The sequence below is a fragment of the Vigna umbellata genome, chromosome 8 (genome assembly GCF_029865625.1).
Source record: "Vigna umbellata cultivar VRB3 chromosome 8, Vumbellata_1.0, whole genome shotgun sequence".
Lineage (NCBI taxonomy): Eukaryota > Viridiplantae > Streptophyta > Magnoliopsida > Fabales > Fabaceae > Vigna > Vigna umbellata.
The window spans coordinates 34,290,467-34,314,690 of record NC_142172.1 but is presented as its reverse complement, the minus strand read 5'-3'; the positions used below and the strand labels follow the sequence as shown (position 1 = coordinate 34,314,690).

General features: G+C 32.5%; 3 protein-coding genes across 4 annotated transcripts; all 3 read right to left on the bottom strand.

The window, feature by feature from the left end:
* Positions 1-1,996: 1,996 nt before the first annotated feature.
* Positions 1,997-4,531, bottom strand: LOC124824241 (PITH domain protein (DUF1000)). The gene is made up of 8 exons (XM_047296650.2): positions 4,374-4,531; positions 4,194-4,280; positions 3,884-4,007; positions 3,507-3,555; positions 3,365-3,422; positions 3,200-3,246; positions 3,018-3,095; positions 1,997-2,490 (listed from the first exon to the last, which is right to left on the bottom strand). Exons 1-8 carry the CDS (start codon positions 4,410-4,412, stop codon positions 2,442-2,444), a joined length of 531 nt encoding a protein of 176 aa, XP_047152606.2. The 5' UTR covers positions 4,413-4,531; the 3' UTR covers positions 1,997-2,441.
* A 1,228-nt stretch (positions 4,532-5,759) lies between these two features.
* LOC124824239 (uncharacterized) lies at positions 5,760-7,992 on the bottom strand. Of its 2 annotated transcripts, none has more exons than XM_088095741.1 (6): positions 7,869-7,992; positions 7,290-7,451; positions 7,061-7,141; positions 6,368-6,493; positions 6,210-6,272; positions 5,760-6,128 (listed from the first exon to the last, which is right to left on the bottom strand). In XM_088095741.1, exons 1-6 carry the CDS (start codon positions 7,936-7,938, stop codon positions 6,046-6,048), a joined length of 585 nt encoding a protein of 194 aa, XP_087951867.1. In that variant the 5' UTR covers positions 7,939-7,992; the 3' UTR covers positions 5,760-6,045. The 2 variants fall into 2 exon arrangements, with proteins under 2 accessions (XP_087951867.1, XP_047152604.1); XM_047296648.2 differs by lacking the exon at positions 7,869-7,992 and adding an exon at positions 7,606-7,817.
* Positions 7,993-12,989: 4,997 nt separating this feature from the next.
* LOC124824242 (serine/threonine-protein kinase Nek2-like) lies at positions 12,990-20,716 on the bottom strand. The gene is made up of 15 exons (XM_047296652.2): positions 20,371-20,716; positions 19,349-19,460; positions 19,139-19,205; positions 18,819-18,884; positions 18,598-18,644; positions 18,444-18,489; positions 18,257-18,337; positions 18,105-18,147; positions 17,978-18,027; positions 17,809-17,890; positions 17,676-17,725; positions 17,188-17,261; positions 16,887-16,938; positions 15,129-15,575; positions 12,990-13,975 (listed from the first exon to the last, which is right to left on the bottom strand). Exons 2-15 carry the CDS (start codon positions 19,432-19,434, stop codon positions 13,304-13,306), a joined length of 1,863 nt encoding a protein of 620 aa, XP_047152608.2. The 5' UTR covers positions 19,435-19,460; positions 20,371-20,716; the 3' UTR covers positions 12,990-13,303.
* Positions 20,717-24,224: the final 3,508 nt, after the last annotated feature.

The following is a 24,224-nucleotide window of genomic DNA, read 5'->3' as shown; positions in this document are numbered from 1 at the left end:
AATAAAAATAAATTAATTTTAAATTAAAATTTTTAATATAAAATATTAATAAAATATCACATTTAAGTAATAAATTAATTTCACAATTATAAGTAGATACATTTATAAAAATATTTTTTTATTAATCATCCTAATTTCTATCTTATTTTATTGGTTATTATTTTAATTTAATATTTTTTTTATCCTAAATACCTTTATAATATTTAATGTTTTAATTTAATATTTATTATAAACAATAACCAACATATCAAACTACCAAGATAGGTTGGGATGAAGAAAGAATCTTATTGAACTACGCTTTTTAATATGTCTAGTAGACTAGATAGAAACAAATACATTTGTAAAAATATTATATTGTTATTATTTCCAAATATGAAGATAAGTTTACTATTCATGTTAATTCTATAAATACAACTAGTATTTCTCAAAATAACACTTAATTCATAATAAACACTAACTCTAACTTATAAGATCTTAACTCACTTAATAATTTCAGTGAAGAAACGACATAACCACCTTTAAAATCTCACCCTCTACCCAAAGTCTAGGTTAAATTTCCAAATAAGAACAATGGTAAAAAGAAATTATATTTATACGAAATCAACATACTTTAATTTAATGGTTAATATTCGTTTTTCATTAATTTATTTGTTGATATTGTGTTTTATTATTCCAAATTAGTCTTGAATGATAAGGCTAGTTCAAGTTAACTTGGAATCTTACTTATCATTACACATTTTTTTAATCTTAAACAATAAGACTTAATCATGGTAAATTTCCTATCAATCATTATATAATTAAGCATATTATTTTTTTAGAATAGGTTCAAATCCTACGTATAACTACGTAGTCCATCCATCTTTGAAGGATAAAAATTGTTCAAGGTAAATCAAAATTTTACATATTATTATACAGTCCCTTAATTTTGAGCATAAAACTTATTCAAGATAAATGAGACTCTTATCCATCATTACATATATGTTTGATAAAAAATGAACAAAAAATTATTAGATAAGTAGATAAGTGCTATTCTTTGTACTTTAACTAGAATATAAATTCGTTACTGAAATTTCATACACTTCAAATTTAGATTTTACACATTAGTTGGGAGATTTTTAATCGTTTAATCACGGATTGGTGGGTTAAACGGGTTGACTCACTTAATTATAAGTTTTTTTTAAATAAAAAATTATAATTTTTTTTTATTTCAAATCTAAATAAATTTCACTCTAAAATAATGTTAAACTCTAAAGACAATTCAAAATTAAGAAAAGATATCATACAATGTAAGCGTAATCCAAAAACAAGCACACGAACAAATAAGTTTTTAATATTAATAATTTTTATATCACTTGTCCATCTATAATATTAGAGTCTATTATAATTTTTATATCACTTGTCCATCTATAATTTTTATATCAAGTGTTTAGTACAATAAAATCAACGACTTAAGAAAGAATTGAAAATCGTCCTTAAAAACAAATTCAAATTTTTAATAAAAAAGTATATCATTTTGGCATCTAAGTAGTTGGAATTTCACCAAATAGTTTAGTAAATGTCCTGATAACTTGAGTAAACTTACAAAGTATGTGAATTGTTCAAAGAATGCATGTTTTTGGACTTACATCTTTGCCTGATATTTCAACAATCTACTGAAATACAGGAGTTGACACAATGAGAATACAAAACATTACTATTTTAATCATTTCTTTATATTAGTTCATACTATTAAAATCAATTAACAAAAACTTTTGAAGTTTCGGCTCAACAAACCGACACTTAAATATTGAATTATGAAGGTTAAAAAATATAGTTACAAGCAACACAATCGATATACTGTATTGAAATAGATAACCTGGCATCTCTTAAACCAGCTTAGTGCAGTTTCTAAGCTATTCTGATTTTGCCAATAGTGACTACAACTTTGGCGACAAAAAATTTATTAAAAATACTGATTGAGAACTTATATTGCAAAAGTGAATCACAGGCGAGGATATAGTCACAAATATTGATAATTGGCCGTACGAGCCACCTACTGTTCAGAACTCTTCCGTTATTCTGATATAGAGAATAATGGTGTACAAGGGTGAACAGAAAACACAGGCAAGTTCCTGTTAGGTGCATATAAGGGTGATGATTTAAATGACTGATTAGGATGCCACCTTCAACGCAGCTTAGCTCCTTCCAGATCCAGTCGTTGAAGGAAATTCTAACCTCGACGAAGTTTACATGTTTCAAAGACAACAAATAATCATGCAGCTTGAAATGTTTGCTTCCAAACACAAATTGTCACAATCATATGGATATAGTTTGCATCAGTTTTATTTGAAATGAGTTAGACATTAGAAGTCATAAACCATCATCATTCACGAAGCTAACATAACATTTCCAATCAAAATTTCTAATGGAGGATTGGGAGAAAACTCGAATCTCCTCGATGATTAATGATCCTCAATCTTCTTCAAACCCTTCATGTCCGTTGTTTCAACGCTGCATTGACAGTAAAATATCAGAAAATAATGCATCAATATTTCTAAATAGCCAGAATGCATGCCCTTGCGAAGCAGATAAGGTTGCAAACTAGAAAATTAGCATAAATGAGCCGGTTTAAATATGTAGTTTTTCAATTCCACCCCCCGTTTTTACTTTCCCCTAGGAAAAAAAGGAATAATCCACATTCAAGTCAATTAAGTGTCGATTCCAAAATCACAAATGCTTCTAACACAGCATGACAGAAAATAATGTTAGATAAAAACTTGCAACTAAAAGTAAATGAATATCTGGAACCAGTAGAGTTTTTATTGTTGCTTCAGCTAGAAACCAATTAACAATGATGATGCTATATAACAGCTGGATGAAAAATGACTAAGAGAAATCACAACCAAATTAGGGGAAGAAGCAAATAAAACAATTAGTAAGGAATTTGATAGTTCTGCACTAATAGCTGAAGAAACTAAAAGCTGTAGATGAGAAAGGATGAGTAATCGAACTTGATAGATGGATGGTTTATAACTTACGTTGAACCATGCAGCACAATCTTCTGAACTTTTGTGATCTCTGAACCTGTTTGGTTGTCCTCAATAAAAATTGTCAAGCTGATCAAGTAATTAATATAAATTAGCGGACAATTTCCATCAAATAGATTATATTTAAACAAGAGGCACGTCTCAAAACGAAGGAATCCAGAAAAATAGCATACCTACGAACATTTTGGAATTTGACATACTTTAGAAGTACTGGTTTCCCCTGTCAGAGACAATGGAATAATCTTTACGTTAATTATGCATACACGTGTGGGAAAAGAAAGCTTCAAATTGCTTTAGGGCTAACATCATGAACTTGGAAAGAGTTACATAATAGCTACCTTAAGGTTTTCTTCCGACAAATTTGCCACGTCACTTGGTGGAAAATCATTGACATTACTGCCGTTAACAAACAATCAGCAATTAATTGAATCACATGACAAATGTGCTATGACACAAAGAGATTTGCCAAAAAAACTATACCTAAATCCCATATGCTCCTTGTTAGAAAATAACTTCACCGTCTTGGGGCCTAAAAGACGAAAACCCAATTATAACCAAGACAAGGTTAAAAAAAAAGTACAGTAGCAATCAGTGAAGATCATATATACAAGCTAAATAATAATCAATAGCATCTCTCAATTCAGAAAATAGACTACAAGTTCCCTAACAGGAAAGATATGTAGGGGCATCTTATTGAGCAATATTTACATCTCAGCTAACATGAATTGACTAAATCTAATTTATCAAGCAATGGCCACTATGAGAGGAAAGCATATTACAGGGTCTTGAGAAAAAGTTTTAGTGTCCATGTCTTCAATTGAATGAGTGACATAGTTTGAAGTTTATGAACATGTTACCTTCATCTTCAGGACCTTTGATAACAATGGAGTAGAGTTTAATAACTTGTGTGAAAGGAATATAGAGCAAAAGCTGTTCATCTGCATCACTCTCCAGATGCAAACCCTCATCTTCTCTATAACCCTGTTTATTAACAAACACAGTAAGATAAGACAGGCAAGCCAAGAACCCTTATTTTCACTAACAAGGACCCTTTTGAAAAAGCAGAAAACTTGCATACGATAAAGAGAAAAAGAAATAAATTGAAAATAATAGAGAATGGAGGAAGAGGAATAGGGGGAGAAAGAGAAGAAAGGAAACCTAACGAACCTGTTTGATAGCATTGGAGAGAGAGTGGGTGGAGCTTTGATTGAGACATTCAACCCCAGACCAGTCTATGAAATCTAAGAGATCAACCTAATTAAGAAGAAAAAGAAAACAGATGAAAAGATCAGAACGTGGTTCCCTATGAACGAATCGAAAAGGATGGCGATTGAGTTTGAATCTTACTTGACCCTTTGGAATAGCGCTGGCTGATTCCCCAGACATTGTCGATACGGTTTTTGCGAGAGAAAGAAAGAGAAAGAGAGGGAGAGGGAGAGAGAAAGAGAGAGGAATCAAATATCAATGGCCTAAAACAAACCCAGCTTCGAATAAGGAACTTCCTAGTTTGTAATCATAAATTAATATTAATCATGTTTGATACATAATAAAAAGGAAGAAAGAAATAAATATTAAAAGTTATTCGTGGATAATAAGAAACAACAAGTAAAAATATATTTTCTTCCCTAATTAGGCGTAGCCATCTCTAAATAAAAAGTTTTAAAATTTTCTTCTATAAATAAATATATTTTGATTTTAATTAATAAACATAAAATTCCGTTACGCTTCCATATCATTTTGTCATTAAATAACAAAAAAAATATAAATAAATAAACACCATTTTTATGATCTTTTTAATCGAATTAAATTAAATTAAATTCATTAAACGAAAACTACGTGCGTACACTATAATGGCAAATTGTGTATCCAAATTCCAAAGTTTGGTCTATCTAAAAGAAATAAAATCGTATAAACAGAGAATTACTCTCGTTTATGCAATTAGTTTTCCGCTATTTAAATTACTAAATACCAGTAAAAACACAGGGCATGTGTTTATCCTTTTTGTTGTAAATGATTAATTCAGTTAAAAAATAATTAAATTTAAATAAAAATTATTTTAATTTAAAAATTATTAAATTTAAATTAACTGTAATTTAAAAAATAAAAAAGTGAAATACTTATTTTAGTTTAAAAAATTAATTACTTAAAAAATAAAATTGAAGAAAAATTCTATACATAAAAAGTAACTCCTTTAATAGGATGATATAAATAAATATAATAATTTTATTATTTATTATTCAAACCCGCAGATTTTGTTAAGATTAGTACGTATAAGTTTAAGGAAGTTTCGTGCTGAAAAAAGGATTTGTTTTTTTTTTCAGTTTTAAATTATAACGCGCTTAATATTTTTTGAGAGTTAAAAATTATTTCATTCATTAAATAAAAAATAAATTAATGGATTATTAGAAGTTCTTTTTCTGGATAAAAACGACGACGTTGAACTGACTCACTCCTTACAGGATTTTAAATAAAAAAGCTTAGAAGAGAAATATTCTTTTAGCTTAATTTAAATTTGTATTCCTACATGTTAGAAACTTATCAATTTTGACATCTAATTTTATTTTTTTTTGCATAATTTGGTTATTTAGTTGTAAATTATTCATAATTTCGTGTTTAAATTCATAACATAATTATAAATTTTAATTATTTTTGTAACTTAATTAATTTCATTACCATGGAAAATTTGATCAGCAGTAAAATGTATTGAAAACGGCAAAATGATGGAGGGGTTAATGACTGTTGCAAAACAAGAATATTTAATTTATAATAACACTGCAGAAATAGTATTAACTACATAAAATCCACAGACAATGAAGTTTAAGTAGTTTACAGAAGCTCTAAAGTTCAAATATTTTCACTCCCTTTATTGTACAAAAAGACAAATGTACATGCTGTCTACGTATGTATGTGGATACAGTATATCATACAGTATAGCAACAATAGTCATCACCACCCAATGAGTGATGAAGAACAATGAAATCAATTATGGGCCAAAATAATTTTCTGTATCATTTGGGTCTTAGCTCAACATCACCATACCCGTCGACATCAACAACATAATCATCCAATCCAACCTTCCTTTGAACAATGAACCTGAGCTATCTGAAACAAATACCAAAACAAACACAACTTCAATGTTTTTTTCTTTTCCATTTTAAATAAAAGAAATAGGTCTAATCTCACCTTCATTGCCAGTTGAATCTGCAACTTTTATTCCAAGCTTCGAACAATCAGATCCAAGAGTACCTTCAAAATAGAAGCATAAAACAAGAATGTCGTCCTTAATCAATGCTATAACATTCTGCGACCATTGTAGAAAAGAAAAGGTTTTGAATCCTTACATTCACTGTAACAAGGAAAAACAGAGATGTTGAGAAGATTGAAGTAATTGGGGCTGCATTCACATGCGTGTGTATGTGTCCTGTTCTGGACGCATTTTCCTTCCCCACAGTACGCCCAATAGCAAGCTATCATTTTTTTTTAACATTAGAGAAGTAGAGAAAGAATATAACTATGTTTTTTATTTTCATTTTCGTTTTTTGTCTCAAAGTTTGATGGTGTCAGATGCCTGTATTTAAGAAATGGATAATGATACTTTGAGAACATTTTAATATCATAATGATACTTTGACAACATTTTAATATCATTTACGTGTTATTATGTAATTAGTTTAAAATTATTTCACAATCAATAATAATAATCACAAACATCAATATGAATTAATTAGAGAATGACGTGTAGATGGTGTTAAAATATTATTAAAAAAATACTGTAGAATATATTATCCTTAAGAGATACATACATAAATTCCTCTTCGTCCAAAAAAACAGTTAGTGTCAACAAGAAAACTGTATTAATATGTTTCTTTAAATATAAGACCAAATAAATCAAAATTTGAGATATGGATAAAAAACAAAATAAACAAAAACATAATTAATCATATTATATTTCATTCATGACATGAATTTTTCTGAACTGGTAATTAAAATGTAACGTTTACAAGTCATTATTAATGAAGGAGCAGTGTCTCTTACGATCGAAAGCTGATAAGTTGTGTGGAAAACTCTTCTCTGGAACTGGTGGTGGTGCTGGTTGACAACCATAGTTCAAGCTACCTGGAGAAGATTCAACCGATTTTCATTAAACTAGTTTTTAAGCGTTATTTATATAATAACAAAAATTTGTAATTTTTTTAACACATGGATTCATCAAAACTGAGGATGGCAGGTTTAAATTACTCAAAGTAACAGAGAAAGACATTACATTGGGGAATGACACATGGAAGAAAGCTAGTGGCAAATTTATCATCATCTTCATCTTGAGTTCTCGTCCAGCCAGATTCGCATTCACAAATGAAGTTTAATGGGTAACTTGTGTTCACAACGCAGCTTCCTTTCCCACATTCCACTTCTTCACAAACCTTATCTGCAATATTTCATATCCGTATGTCACAGTTAAAGTCATAACACACTAATTTGCCACCACTTTGTAGCCTTGCAGTTTTCATGCATTAGATGAATGGATAAAACAGAATAAGATAAGTTTTTCATTTTGTGGAAGAGAGAGATGAGTTATGCACCAAGGAAAGAATCAGTAATATTATTGTCCCCTTTGGCTGCCAAGGGAAACAGCAGAAAAAGAAACATAGCCATGATGCCCAATAATCTGCAGGAACCCATTTGTTTTGGTATATCACAAAAGCAATAACAGAGAGAGAAGAAGAATCGCAGGTTTGAAGGTGTATGATGGAAGAAGGATTTGGGTTTGGTCTTTATAAATACAGTAAGAACTAAGAAGCCATATTTGTAACATTAATATTATAAGAGTTACTGTCTTTCTCACATTCGTATGCTTCACACGGCCAAGACTTTTGGGCTAGAAATTTGTGGCAGAAACCTCTCTCGAGTTCCATTCACTACACAGAACAATAAAGTAATCATTTTTTTCCCCAGATTTCTTCTTCCACTATCCGTTTTTGAAGAAATTTTAAGTGTTTTTTCCTCTAGAAGAGTGGAAAGTAAGCAAAGGAAGCTTCTTTTTCTACTAAAAAATGACGTATCAATCCTTGTACTTCTATATTATAGTCTATAGTATACGTATTTAAGAAATATTTAACGTCAAAGTTTGGACAAGTGTTACATTCTTACCAGAAGAATTGTTCTTATTCACATAGGAATTTTAGAAGTTTTCACCATTCAATAATATACAGTGCGTTCCTTTTATGCCATTTTTTTTTACAATTTTAACTTTTATGTCACTTTTCTTACATAAATATGTTCATGGAAAATAATAGTTTTGATTTGAATATTATTTAAAAATAATTGATTTCTTTTACCAACCCATATTTCAAATTTGTGTCGTGTTGTAAAAAGATCTCAAAATTGATTAGAAATGATAAGAGTAATGGGGAAGAAAGTCCAATGACATATTTAGTTATTAATTTTGATTCCACGTTGAACATTAACTTCTAGATGCTGAGTTGAAGATAAATACAAGGATTGACCAACCACTACAAAAATCAGTTACGGTCACTCCAGGGCATGTAGGCAATAATACTTTAATACTCATCAAACTGTAGTAAAATATTTATAACGAAATACCTTATATAACAAATAAGTGACAAATTGGTTCATTAAATATTAAATAAATTTTGTTAAAATTATAGCAAAAAAAAAACTTAAACCTTAATGTAATGACCTTAATAGCCCACCAACAATCATAAAATTAATATATTTTCTTATTCCTTCACTCTAAAATATCATGCAACGGAAATAAATCAAAAGCTAAATACAATTATAAATTGCAATTATATATGAAAGTTTGCAATTATACATGAAAGTGTACTAAATAAAGAAAGAAAATTGCAATTTACAAAACACCCCAAATAATAATAGCGCTTTATACAACTACCTTTAAAAAAATGTGATTTACTTTAGACATAGTCATGGTCCTTATAATTTTTATATGGATTAAATTAATTTTCAAATTGAGAAAAAATATGAATTCATTAAATTTACTATAAGAAATCATGCTTTTATAGTTAGAAAGAACTAAATTCTCATATATCTAAAGACCAAATTATCAGTTTGAAAAAATTAAGAACTTTAGATCAAGTTTAACCGAAAGAAAAAATAAAAAGTAAAAATTCTAATACAATTTATGTCAAACATTTACCATAATCCAAAAGGCTTTTGAAGTTAAAAACAAAGCAAGCACAAAATAACATTAAATGAAAAATAGTGATGAATTATAAATTGGAATAAAAAAACTAGAAGATTTTAAAATATAATATTAAACTTGTAAGTAAATATGAAATTAATATCCCTCGTCACCATAGCAATGAATTATAATGCAGCAAGTTAATGAATATTATTAATACTACTTCGCATGAATTTATTTATTCCAGTATATATACTTTTACCTTATTATTTATTCATCAGTGATTTTTTGTATACAAATAAAGACAAAAAGGTGTATGAATTATTTTCTAAACTTTCATCAATCACAAATTTAATAAGTTTGTTTACTTTAATAATAACAACTTAAAGATCATATAAAAATTAGAAATTAGTTTTTAAATGATTTTCTATATAAAATATTTTAGATCAAACTTACATATACATTAAACCCATGAATTACCATCGCATAAAATAAAACAAAGGAATATATTGCCATTTTCTTAGGTTGTACTAATTTCATACATATTTGCTTTTATAATCTAAATAACATGCTTTTGCATCTCTCTTTTTTTAAGATCGTAACAACTCAATCAAAATAAAATTATCTCATACAATAAAACACTTCATCTAAGTATTTAACAACTATTCAGATTCAAACTGCTAATTAAACTAGAAAATTCTCTCTTGTGAATTTTATTTATTTAATTCTGATAATATAAATATCAATAAATAAATTTTCAGGGATAACTTCTATAGCGCATAGCAATCTCTAGTTTATTTTTCTACTTAGAATTGTGTATAAAATAGTAACAATAGTGTATGAAGAATTTATGAATACAGTAGGATATAAACAATTACCTCTATATGTCAGTACATTTGCGTGTAAAAGTTTGATTAAAGGTTCCGGAAGAATCCTATGATGACAGCGCCACATGGCCCAGAAGGCTTCTAGGCCATATCTTATCTGTCGAATATGCACCAGTTCAGACTGAACAGTGCGCACACGCTCATGTATACTTCCAAAGACCACCCTATTCCTCTTAGAGAGGGCAACCTTAAGATTCTCTGATGAAGAACAAACAGGACAGCCAACATGTGTTCTTGGAGATAGTTTTGACAACATTCGCACATCCTTCATGATCATTCCACATGCCATGGAATGAAAAAGATGATTTTCTTCTGTATTCATTCTGTTGAAAAGACAAATATTGGATGGTGATTAGAATTGCACCTTATCAAAGTAGTACAGTCTCTAGTATTCCGGAATTACAAAAGCACGGTCCAATCGCATTTCAATTCTGGATGACCCCACCCGACCATTATTCCACACCATCTACGCATGCAATAAATTCTTCTCAAAACTGCATTTAATAACCAGGGACAATCAAGGATCCAACCAAAGCATTATAATTATCAGATAGGTCCTTCCATGGTTGCTTAACATGTAAAACTTTATTAGCTACATGGCATTTGCTCAAATTGAAATATAATAATAGGAAACAATTCAACACTACAGGAACACCAAAGATTTGGTAATAAGTGAACCCTTCCATTAACCGCAAAGTTTTTATATCATAAGGAGGACCAAAACCTAGGAGGAAATTTAGCATGATCCATCCAAGGTTCTGCAATAAGCAGAACATCCAGTTTATGCTCAGCACGTTTCTAGTGTTGGAATTTGCTAGAACGCTAGCATTCCAATACAATAACTGAAACTTCGTCAAAGGAGTTATTTCGTAACCCCCTCGAAGGATCTTGCTGCTAGCGTAAAGCTTTTCTCTTCTCTGCTTCAATTTTGTCTTCTGCCATTTGGATAAATCCTTCTGAAAGGATGAGTTATCGGGTCGACCCTTATAATCACTTTTGAAGAATTACACTGCAAGTTACCACCATCTTCCTCAACCATGTCAACCCCAAAACCTAAACCTCATTCATATCATTTAGTATACATGCATAAGAGAATTTTCTGCTATGTTAGTTACATCACGATTATCATCCAGAATTATTTCCGGGTCCTAGAAAACTTCAGCATTAAACTTACAAACTAGAGTATCTATCATCAAGACAGCTTGAAAACTGGAGGAGTTTCTAAAACGTTAGGAAGAATTCTGCTCGCTCTCAGAAATTCCTTGAGAAAGAAAGACTGCTTTTTTGAAATACTTAAAAACCACAGGTGTGTCTACTTTGCGATTATCGGTGACAACCACAGTAGAGCTGTTGATTTTAGTATAAGTGGCGAAATGTCATTCTCCACATGAAAAACAAGGTTATTATCATTGTCAACCCTACTATCAACCCCTCGTTATCTTTCTCGAACTTCTAGATAACATGGGTCTTCTTTACAGAATGCTGACGACCACTTCGTTCCTGCAAAACATGACGACAAGAAGAAACAGTGTCCAATAATTTGGCATTTATCGCAAAATTCAGGGAATCTCTCTTACACAAGTGAAACAAAGAAGGCCTAATCTTCCCCTTCAACCAGTATTTGATATGGTAAATCATGCTTCATTATCAAGATCCTCAAGAGCCCTTGCAAACATTCCGCAAGAACGACGTCCCGTGAAGCCATCCAATGATAAAGGTACTCCTACACCACGTGCTATGGTGAGAAAACTTTTGGTCTCCAATCTTGAGAAAGGCCAAAAATTCTTACCCGGCACCATTCATAAGATTGCCTTACATAAGAAGGTTGAAATCCGCTGTCCAAGTAACAAGCCGCTAGGATCCCGGATTAAGCTAACCACCAGCTAGCACACGGCTTAAGTCTTCTAAAGTTGAAAATAAAATATTCAAAAAGGCCTTTCCAAAGGAAACTGCACTCCACCGACGAAAAAACCCGCTTCCGAAGTTTTTCAACACAAGAGCAAAGATCTTACTTGATGAGACAGCTTTATCACTCTTCCAGATAGCACGATTAGAATTATTGGAGTCAAGACGACTCCATGGGATGACGAAGTTGGCCATGAATCATAAATTGATTCTTTCAGATGTTTTCTTGAATGTTGAACAAACTGATTAACAGCCGCATTGTTACGATTTTATAACCATTCTCGTATACTAGTCCCACGTTAGGACACGGTTTGAACAGTGAATACGCGCAAAAGGGATCATGTTACAGACATCAGTGAGAAGTCAACTTCTCAGATAAATAATGAATAACAAGACATGAATCGATATCAATACCCAAATATTAGAAGCCGAAACTATAAAATTCAGACAAAATGGCAGAAGCAGCAAATATCGTCTTTAAACAGTCATTTCAACTAAGGTCTGTCCGGACGACAACCAAAACAAGAAAGGAAAAAGCCGCAATCAATGTAAAATTTGGGTGTTGAATGCTTGTATACTAAAATAATAAAACATCATATAAAAGAAAGTGCTGGCCGTCTTCTAGTACCTGAACTAGATAGAGGCAATGTAACATCTCTAGTCCATAATATGGCAATTGCATGTATGAATTCAAGGTATGCCGGTCTCAATCTCAGATGCTGAAAGCGAAAAGAAAAAGTTGCCCTAATATCAGTCTGTTTTCATAAATGGGAGTATGATTCGTCGATTTCCTACTAAATGCTTCTTTGCATTTACACTTATTAGGCAGTACAAATACAGAACACCCAGTACCACTAGGAAACTAATTAAATAGTAACACCAGCAAAATGTTTTTGGTATTGTTAACCAATTAGCCCCCACCCCACAATGAAAACGAAATTTCGGTGCCATTAGGACTAAAGATAAATTTCAAAGTATACCACTTCCTTGATTACATAACTAGGGTCTCTACTCAAGTGCCAATACCTTCTGCTCCCCATTTAACTGATGCATAGTTATTCCAGGAAAGAAAAATTAACGAACAATTACAAGAATGGAAAGGGTTTTGAGACACCAACCTTCGCCAACTTTCCTGCCAAAGAAATATCTATCATCTGCTTCATGGATCAGATCGAAAATTTGAGTTATCATTATTCAGTGGAATGAAAAAGAAAAGGGTAAATGAAAAAAAAAATGAGATACGTTAAGAAAATCAGCTGGCTAAATTCTCTCATGTGAGAAGAAACACTGAACTCTAAAAATGACTACGGTAAACATTATAGCAGTTTACATGGATTCTTCTGGGTTGAAAGTATTCTCTTTGAAGCTCTTACTCAACCAGATAGCTGTTTCCCTTGGGGAAACCTTTCCAGGCCCAAATGGTTTCAATAGAACCCCAAGTTCATCATATCTCGCCTGCTGTAGCAATCTTGCACTAAATTCAAGCAACCCTTCTAAAGCTTCAGCCCTTTGTTGGAATGATGACGGGTCAAATTGTCTACGGCGCAAGTCAGAAGATGTGTGGCTTGAAGCACCTGCCGTTGCATTTTGATCAGAGGAACCACTTTTATCCTCATCAATTTCCTTTAAAACGCTCTGCTTGATTCCCTGCCAAGACTCAGTACAGTCGGGACTGTTTGAGGCCATATCATGTACCTCTACCGTGCATTTGTCTATCACAGTGGAATGGTTGCCGCTGGATGGGAGGCCAGAGGAACATTGAACAAAGGATGATGTTCTATTGATGGGAAACAAAGAATCCACATATGAAGTTAATGGGAATTCAGCCATCTTATCAATTCGTGGAGAATTGACTGAGATATCAGGTGAAGACACGTGACTAATCATAGTGGCATTGGGCCCGGAAGGAGGCTGTCGAATACCACCTCTTTTTGGCAATGGAAATGATGCTCTACGGTTAGTATTAGCAGATTTTGTTGTACTGTGTGAAGGAGGCATCTGCAACCAAACTTTAGCAAGTCAGACAGGTAATTTATGTTTTTGGTGAATTTACCTTGATGCTTGACCAGATATAAAGATGCTCTCTCCTTCTTGTATATTACAATCCACTCGAATATATATATATATATATATATATATATACATATGTATGTATGTATATATACATATGTATGTATATATGTATGTATGTATATATACATATGTATGTATATATGTATGTATCATATTACAAAATTCTCCCCAATAGTAAAATGATGTTAATTTTGTAATAATACCTGTCAAAGAAAAAATATTAAAAATTACTAAAACCATAAATAATTTTTCTGGTAACTTTTGCTCTCCTGTTTTTTAATCAATTATAAAAGGTACGACATTTACTTTACAGGTAAATTAGGTGTAAAAGTAGAGCATATATTAAACCCGTACCTTAGATCTTATAAAATAAAATTAAAAAATAAATAAAAGCTAATGACAAGAAGGGAGATTTCTAAACCGAGTAAATAAGAGTTTTTTTGTAATATTTCAAACTAGGAGAAAGGTCATTCTCGATTGACTACTTGTTAGTGTAGTTCAATACAACTACCCCATTCTTTAGAAAACTATCTGGTCCAGGAGTTGTCAACTGTCTAACTAAATATTTAATGAAAGGTTTAATAGCCAATTTAGTCCCTACTTTGGTTGAAAAATCTCAATTTAGTCCCTCGTTATAAAAGTGTTTTACATTAGTCCTAACTTTTAAAATAGTGGGTCAGATTGGTCCCTTTCGTTAAATATAAGTTAACGAAATTAATGGATGATGATGTGACACAGCTTAAAGCTGATGTGTTAGATTGGTCTCTCGTTAGCTTTAAGTTGTGTCACATCATCATCCATTAATTTTGTTAACTTATATTTAACATAAAGGACCAATCTGACCCACTATTTTAAAAGTTAGGACTAATTCAAAACACTTTTATAACGAGGGACTAAATTGAGATTTTTCAACCAAAGTGAGGACTAAATTGGCTATTAAACCTTAATGAAACCACAAAGATGACATGCTTGACTCTTTTTATAACTAAACCATGTGACAAACATTCTTATACCCCCAACCCAAAGAAAAAGAAGCCAAAGTCATGTGAAAACATAATGGATTTACAACTTTCCTTACCTCTTTATGATTCTTTGAGGATTTCATTGTTTTCTTGTTGGTGCCAGAGACTTTTGAGGAAGTGAATCTTGGAGTCTTAGCAATGCTAGAAGTTCTGGAAACAGCAGGCTTCCGGATTGATTTCAATTCATGGCTATCTCCAACACGTAGTTCTGCTAATCTTTGATTCAAATGGTCAGGAGTACAATCTATTTCAAGAGTAGAGCACAAAGAATCTTGATCAGCTCCAGATACACTAGGGTTCAGAGTCCGATCATTACTGAAAGAATGTCGCTTATCCCTATACAGAGAAACAGGGTCATCTTCTGGCACCAAAAATCTAGTTTTCTTCAAGTAATTGGATTCTGGCCAATGAACTGGCAATGTGTTTCGCCTGGGGCTATTGATTTTGAGATGGACCTTAAGAACGTAAGATTGAAGATGTGGATGTCCAAGCAGCTCTGTAGCCTACCACCACAAGTACACCTCAAATAAGAAATAGGTCCATGTGACAGGTCAGATTTGAATTTCAGATGGGTAGGGCACATAGAAAGATAGCTGCCCACAAGGCCTCAACCCAGTTGATATCATGGTGAATAGAAGCAGATGCCAGACAAGGACATATATGGAGACAAAGGATTAATGAGCTCGACAAGACGTTATGCAAAATGAATAAAATTGGCCACCACTAACAATAATCATTACTACCATGTAGACGGCAGTGGCACCAGTCATCAGGTAAATTATGGTTTCTAAAAGAAATTTTTTGAATTTTTAGCTTTTAATTTAAAATTTTCTACACCTGTTTATAAAATTCTTGAAATAGGTTTTATTATTTTGTTGTACAGCTTTTATAAAAGTTGTTTATGGATGTACCTTGCTTTAGGTTAAGGAACATGGGTTGTAGCCTTCTCTTTTAAGATATACATGTACTCAGCTGATGTATACATACATACATCTATATAATATGTATATATACTAAAAGATGAGTACAATATATACATATATATCAGCTGAGATGAAACTCACTGATTTTTGGCCATCTCTAAATTCAAGTTAGTATGAAAATTTATTTTAAGAAGATTATATCTACCATGTTACTCGTTGGACCACTATCAGACAGCCCAGTCCATAAATATTTAGTCTCGCACTCAATTTTGTAGAGGAGTTAAACATAAAATCCATTTTCTAAGACAAGCAAACCAATCTAGCTGATGGAGTTCTAGAGGATAAAAGGGTGATATTCATGGCAGCCACACATTAATATCAATTTTCAATTCATATCTTCAGGAAAGCAGACACCATTAATATGCCCAAAAAACCATGTTGGTTATAACAGTGTAGAAATACTAGTATGCAAATTTTAGTATAATTTTCATTTTCAAAAATATTGCCCTTCATAACTCAATACTTTGCCTATCGTATTCCTCTGCCTTTAATTGATGCAATGTAGTACTACGAAGATTTCTCCAGTACCAAACAGGGTTTGTTCATATAAAAGAATGAAAGGCCAAAGTGAAAATCGCATCAAAATTTGAAGTAAAATCTATCATCAACCCAACTATCTCCAACCAAGCAAGCTAAAAGTGATGATTCCTTCAGCTAATCCACTCCTGACAATCCATTTCGGTGCTAGATGTGGCAGCCATAAGTTTCAATGAATCATTCTAGGTCAGAGGATTGCAATATCTATTCAATCACAATGGAAATAAAATACCGCGCTAGATGTAGCATTCATAAATTTCAATGAAGTATAGGTCAGAGGATGATATTACATACACTTGGCCTAAGCTCTGGATTCTTGCGCAGCATACTTTTAACAAGACCTCGACTGCCAAAAGCAATAAATATACTTGATCAATCATCAATCGCATAGTCCATGATATTAATAATTGATCACATAAACTAACAAAAAAAAAACTTACTATAAATTATCTTAGGCTAAACCACACCTCATGTATGGAAAACTTTAGGCACTTGGTTTGTCAAGTGTTAAATTTTATGGCGTAAAACATGACATTGCAGTTTGAAAAATGGAAAAATTAATAATTAACTTTATGAAGGAAAACTATATGCTTACAACGAACTAGAATATTTTGTAGGCAGTGGAGCCACTATTGATTTATTAATCTTGTTAATCAATGCCTGTATATCCTGCTCAAAGAAATTGAAAGATAATTAGGTAATTCCAAAAACAAAGTTGACAGAAAATATATGAAAACAAAAAATATGCAGTGAATCTGATTCTATATACAGGTATTATGCAGCTAAATAAGTGTTGGTGATGATATATTGTAAAATCGAAGTTATGAAAAATAATATAATAACAATTTCAAAACATAATAAATTGGGATATAAAGATAATGTAAATTAACAAGATTGTAGTCTACTGATCAGTCCACGTAACACTAAATGTCCAAATATGGCGGTTTGATGATAGCCAAATTATTGACAAATATTTGTCGAATCTTATACTTATCATTCAACAGCAGACATGAATGTATTTAATACATTGCATAAAGAAAAAAAAACACAGAAAAAAAAAAGACTTTTTAGAGAGAAACTTACAAATGCTTTGAATGCAGGCTTATGCGCTGTCATTTCATATATACAGCATCCTGGATTATCCGATTTCAGAGATTATACAATAAACCCATAACAGAAAAAGTACAAAGAATAAAACAATAATAATAGTACTTACCCAAGGACCAAATATCTGATTTAGAACCATAAGGTATATCAGCAAGGAGCTCAGGGCACATGTAGCTAGGAGTTCCCACAACCTGCATTACAAGACAACCACTGGTTGATTATTGTAAGTGTTAAATTTACAATAACCAAATCCAATTAAAAGGTTGTACATGTCTTACAGAGGAAGCGAGATCATCAGACGTCAACATTTTGGCAAGTCCAAAATCACCTGCATGATCCTCGATAACTAATGAACAAAACTTCAATCATCTAAGCCTTACTTAAAGGAAATGTAGAATAACTTACCGAGCCGTATGTCACGATCTTTTGTCAAGAAGATATTTGAACACTGATGGAATCATGTGATTTTCTCATTAGTATATACCTTAGTATAAATCAGATTGAAATAACTTTTATGATATTGTACTACTATATACAAAGAGAAATTAGTCACTAACCTTGACATCACGGTGAAGAATGTGGTTCATGTGCAAGTACTCAAGAGCCATAAGAAGTTGAACGAGCCACTTACAAAGTTTCTGCAAACAAATTGTCGTTTTTAAATTTTAAATGCAAAAATTAATATGACCCTTATTCTAATCCAAATGGAAGGAATATAAATTTCTGATTGGAGAAAAAAATAACCTCCTCAGGAAACAGGACACCATTAGCTTTCTTTATAGCTTCCGCCCTGCATTACATCAACAGCATGTTTTGAAAAACATTCATGCTCCAATTTACCAATAGTTAAGAATAGAACTATGAATTGTATGCTAGAAGTTACACAAACGAGACTTACATATCTCCTCCCTCGCAATAACCTATAATGATGCAGACATAGCAACCCTGAGAAGGAAGGAGCCAAAATAGTTAAAAACATATAACAAACTCGGAGTTTTATGCTGCATTCACCAAGAGATTTCCTAGCAATCCTACAATACAAGCTTATTTTATGCAAGCAGCACGTAGAAACCATTGTTCTAATTAACTGAAGAGAGGTAAAACTAAGAAGCAAAATACCTTTTCTACCCACGAATCTTTGTACTCCACAATGAATTGGTTTCTTAATTTAGAGATGAGCTCCATCTATACAGACCAAAAGACATAAATGTTAGTTATGCAATTAGAACAATGCAATCCACACATATTCTCACGTCAACATTTGAGGGTTGCTGCTACTTTGACGGTTGAGGCCTGAAACTTGTCTTAAGGCCCATTAGCAAATGACACTTCTATAGAACTAGAAACCAAAAATTGCAACATGCAAAGGGAAATATTTTAGAAAAAGTCACAAGATAAGTATTGTGCATTCTATTTAAACTGCTACTTGAAGCACCAACCTCCAGATGTGCAGATCTGCGAGAGCGCTCGGTTTGACGTGCAAGGCGAATCTTCTTCAACACATATCTATATAATCAAAAGACATAAGTGCAAAAGCATTGCCAATAATGACTTATGGAACAGCAAACGTTGTTGTTTAAACATGTAAGTGCACAACTGAAAAGAAACAGACGAGAAAAATAAAGAGGTCAGGTAGGTTAGTTTCTCACTTTTTCTTTTCATGCTTATGTCTCACAAGAAGCGCAGAACCAAAAGCGCCTTTTCCAATTTGCTCAAGTATTTCATACTGCTCCATGTCATCAATTAAGAGAATTCCCACCCCTGGGTACATTCCAAGTCAAACACATTGAATCCTTACAGAAAGGTTAGATGACAAAATAATGGAGGGCAGGTAAATTATTAAACCATATTTGGAAGTTACAAAGACAATTATTGTACTGGACTGTGTGTCTGAGAAGGGAAACTACACTAGCAGCGAAGTTACTCAAGAATTGCATATGCTTACAAGTTAACCTTTTCCCTTTATCCCTTCTCAAGGTAGAATAGGAAAAGTACAACGCAATACAACGGTGATTATTGCGCAAAAAAGAAACGAACAAATGTAATCGATAATCAAAAGAAAACAAATAAAGCAAATAAAGTAGTCAAAAACCGGGTCCAGCAATGCTCGTTAATTACAGGAACAATAAGATCACGCGGTTAAAGAGAAATAAATATAACCCAGGATCACACTGAGTTGAGTACCAAAGTTGAACAATCAGGGAGTTAATTACTTGACAAATAGGCTTCACCATAAAAATTATTCACGTAAAGAGTTACTGCGGTTCTATTCAGTGGCGAGAAACCTAGAGAAATAGAAACTGTGCATAACGTGTGTCGAAAATGTTTCGTTCATTCAACCAGCTTCGCTACTCGAAGCAGTAACAACAACTAAGATCACTACGCATAATTAATGATTTGCTTGTTTACCTACATTTCACGAAAGAACAAGTCTCTAGAATAATTAAGCAGTACCAGAAACAGTAAGCCGAAAAGACCACGAATCAGAGGTAACGAAGTGGAATGCAGAAGGAAAAAATAGCATCGAAGTGGATGTGAACAGTGCAAACGAAGAAAACGGAGAGAAATCTAAAGTGGAAGCAGGAAGGTAAAAATTAAGAAGAGGAGTGAAGAGAGAGCAGGGAGAAAAGTTGAATCAGGTAGATAAATGAGAGGAAAAGGCAAAATGCACCTGAGCCGAGTTAGTCGGTGGTTGCGAGAAGCAAGGTGAAGCTAAACGGATCGAAGGGATCGAAAATGTAGAAGTAAGAAGAGTCAGAATGCGAAGTTGAACATTGGCATGCGAGGCAGAAAACGACACCGTTGTTCCGGAAGAAGAAGCAATAGACGAAGTTGCAGAAGAAGCTCTTTCGCCATTCTGGTTCAGAGAGAGAAAAATACAAATCCAGAGAGAGATTGCATTGCAGTGTTATTATTTATTAAACAACTTGGTGGAGAGAGAGAGAGAGAGAGATATGAGGCTAAAACCAGTGTCTCGTGAGGGTGAGATTTTTACTTTGATTGATGCAGGAGAGAGAAGAGAGTAATGGGAGTGATTGAAGGAGGGAAGTTAAAACTACACTGATATTATTATTTATTTTATTTTATTATTATTATTATTATTATTATTATTATTTCCCTGATAAACAAAATTATTAGGAGGCTCTTGTTTCCCGTTTTGTGAAAAGGAGCAGAGACAGAGCGAAAAGTGAAGGACTGGAAGGTGGGTTGTCTGTTGTCTCACACCCTGCTCAATAGTAATCTCTTCACACCCTCCTTTATTGGGTTTTGTTTCGCATGTAATCCCATTTAAACAAAAATAAAAATAAATTTATAAAAGTCTTCAAATGCATTCAATATAATAAAAATTATATAGTTGTCTCTTAAAAGGATTCAGCTCCTACCAACACTGATGCACGTTCTTAAATAAAAAGAAAATGCACGTTAGAGAGAAATACAAAGGACCTATAATTAACAAACTAAGAAACTATCGTTATCTCGGATTAAGATATTTAATGAAACGATTCGAGTAAGGAAAGAAAGAGTGGTCTCACACTAACACGTGATACTTGGTATCCAAACTTTATTGCATTTGTTTTTTCCTCTTACTTTTAATTACTCTATCTATCATATTATTTTACTCCGACTTACTTCTGTGGTTTTCAGAATATTATTACCCCATGGAATTTCATATGCTAACAACATCAGTTAATGTGGCAGCTCTCATACTTTTAAAATAGCGTATTCAAGTGTATAAGATGGTGTCAGACAGCCTACCTCACGTCTTCTCTTCAGATTTTTTTCATAGAATCGTTTTTCGGTGTTCGTAGATTATTTTCTCTCCTATTTTTTAGGTTAAATAGTCACTTTAAAATTAAATTTGTATTAAATTCCATTTTATCTTTCTTCTATTATAAAGGTAATCTACTAGTTTGCACTTTAAGATGAACTATAATAATTCATACGACAATTTCAAATTAACTTTGCCCCTAGGAGATAGCCTAGCGGTCAACTATTAGTTAGATAAAATTAATACACAATAATGAAGTTGGGCCAAATGGTCATTCAACACAATAATTATCTTAGAGTATTTCTTGTTTCACCTCACCAATCTCTCTCTGCACCTGACTAGTCTCACCTTGCACTTTCCTATTTTTCTATTATTCCAATTGTGTCTCTGTGAGAATCACATAATCATAGAAAATCTTTTGACTGATTTTATCCATTCAACAGTTAAAAGCAAGTATTCACCCTTACTTCTCTGCCGCATTTCACGTTCTGAAATCCTACACCATTTTCTTCTCTTTTCTCGCATGCAGTGCTCCTCCCCTCCTCCCTCATTTTACTTGTTGTCACGCACAGACCTCTCTTTAGTGGTCGTGGTCGTGGTATCGTGGTAAGCGCTTGCAGTGGTGTTTCTTCTTAGCTTGGACGTCCAGGTTGGTTGTTCTTTCCTTAAGCTTTGTATGATAGAAAGATTGTATGTGATAATATTCGTTTGTATGTATTGTTTGTATGGATTGTTTGTGTGTAGTATTTATATGTGTTGTTTGCATGTCTGGGATGCATTTCTGGACTAGATGGGACGAAAGTTGATGTCTTAACCGCACTAGTTGAGAGCACACCGACGTTGGAAGAGGGGTTGCAGAGCTCTTCGCACTTGGAAGTGCGGTTGAGAGCTCGCCGCAGTTTGAAATGCAGTCTAACCACAGTTGGAAGTGCGGTTCATATAGTGTCGCAGTTGAAAATGCGGCTGTCGCACTTGGAAATGTGGTTTCACTGTTGCCGCAACTTGAACTACAATCAAGTGCATTGATTTTCCTTCTTTTGATTTGCTTTATTATATTTAATTATTTTTTGAATCTGATTTGTTTTTTATAGGCTTAATACCATTGTTGGTCCCTATTTTTGTTAACTTTGTTCAAAGTGAGACTCATTTTTTTAGAATGTTCAATGGAGTCCTTTATATTATGTTCACTTTAGTGCTTTTGGCTAACGACGTTTAGATCGTTAACGGCTAAATGTCCAGATGAGCAATCAGTAAATGACATGCCAGTTATTGGCTGACGTGGACACTTTAAGACATAGTGAGGTGGATTTATAATTTTTGAAAGTTATTTTGTGATATTAGGGTTTTTTATTTTTTGATATTTTTTTATAATGGGGATTTTCTCTTCTCAACATCCGAAAAGCCATTTTTGGGGTGACAATGGTTCTATGGCTTGAGCAACGGCCTCTTGGCGGCAAGGACGATGGCATTGTGGATGCGCTCTTCTTCCTCCCTTCATAGCATACTAGTTCGCACTACAATAAACCCTTCTTCTCCCTTTATTTTCTATTTTGGTTCGTTTCACAGGAGAAATTTGTGACCCTGTTCTTGATATAGTTCGCGTCATAAGGGAGAGAGCTTCATCCCTCTTCTCTTTGGTCTTGTCGAGGGTTTGTATGAAAGGGATACGCGTTTAGGCGAGGCAAAGGCGTGACAAAAGCGTGCAAAGGCACGACAGAGGCGACGAGAGCGTGACGGAGGGTTTGAGTTGTACATCAAAATTTGGGGGGTTTTGTTATGATTATCTTATTTCTTCTGCGAGTTGAGATGTAGGGTTTCGTTGAATTGAATTTTGGGTTTTCCTGTTCTTCGATTAAGGTTGATGGTTGTGTTATTTGTCTCTTAAATCGTGAGTCCTATTTTGTTATCTCATTCTTGGTTATTCTTTGATTGCGCGGGTGGCGTCCATGGAGGGCCCGTGAATGTCGTCATGGGGTCAGGGTTGGTCTGACCGTAAAGACCCATTGTTGGGCAGTCTTAAAAGAGATTAATAATAAAGCAAGAGAATTAAAAATAAAAGCCATAATATCAAAAAATAACTTTAAAGTGTCTACGTCAGCCAATAAATGACATGTCATTGACTGATTGCTCAGCATGACATTTAGTCGTTAACTATTTAAACGTTGTTTGTTAAAATGACTAAATTGAACATAAATTACGATATAAAGGACTACATTGAACATTTTAAAAAACAAGTCTCACTTCGAACAAAGTTAACAAAAATGAGGACTTATATTAAGCCTTTTTTATATTTTTTTATTAGTTTATTTAAATATTAAATATTTTGCCGTTAATATTTTGTAATTTGTATTTTACTTTTATATTTGATATTTATTTAAATTTTATTTTTAATGTAATTAATTTTTCTTAATTTCAAAATTTAAATTTGTTTGTTAATTTTTGTAATCTATAATTATTTATTGATATTTTATTTTTAAATATGAATTATTATTTAATTATTTGTTGTATTTTTTTTTAGTTTTTGATTAGTTTGTTAATTTAAATTTAATTTGTTGTGTTTTGTGGTTTTTTTAAACTTTTTTATTGATTCGTTAACATTTTTCTAATTTTTAACTTTTATTATAATACAATAGTACAAAATTAAGGGTTGGTGGTGGTTGAAAAATCATTAAACCATCGTTACACTTTTTTTAGATTTTATTAAACGAATGGCATAACGGTAAGAGTCATGAAAAATATTCACCTAAATAATAGTA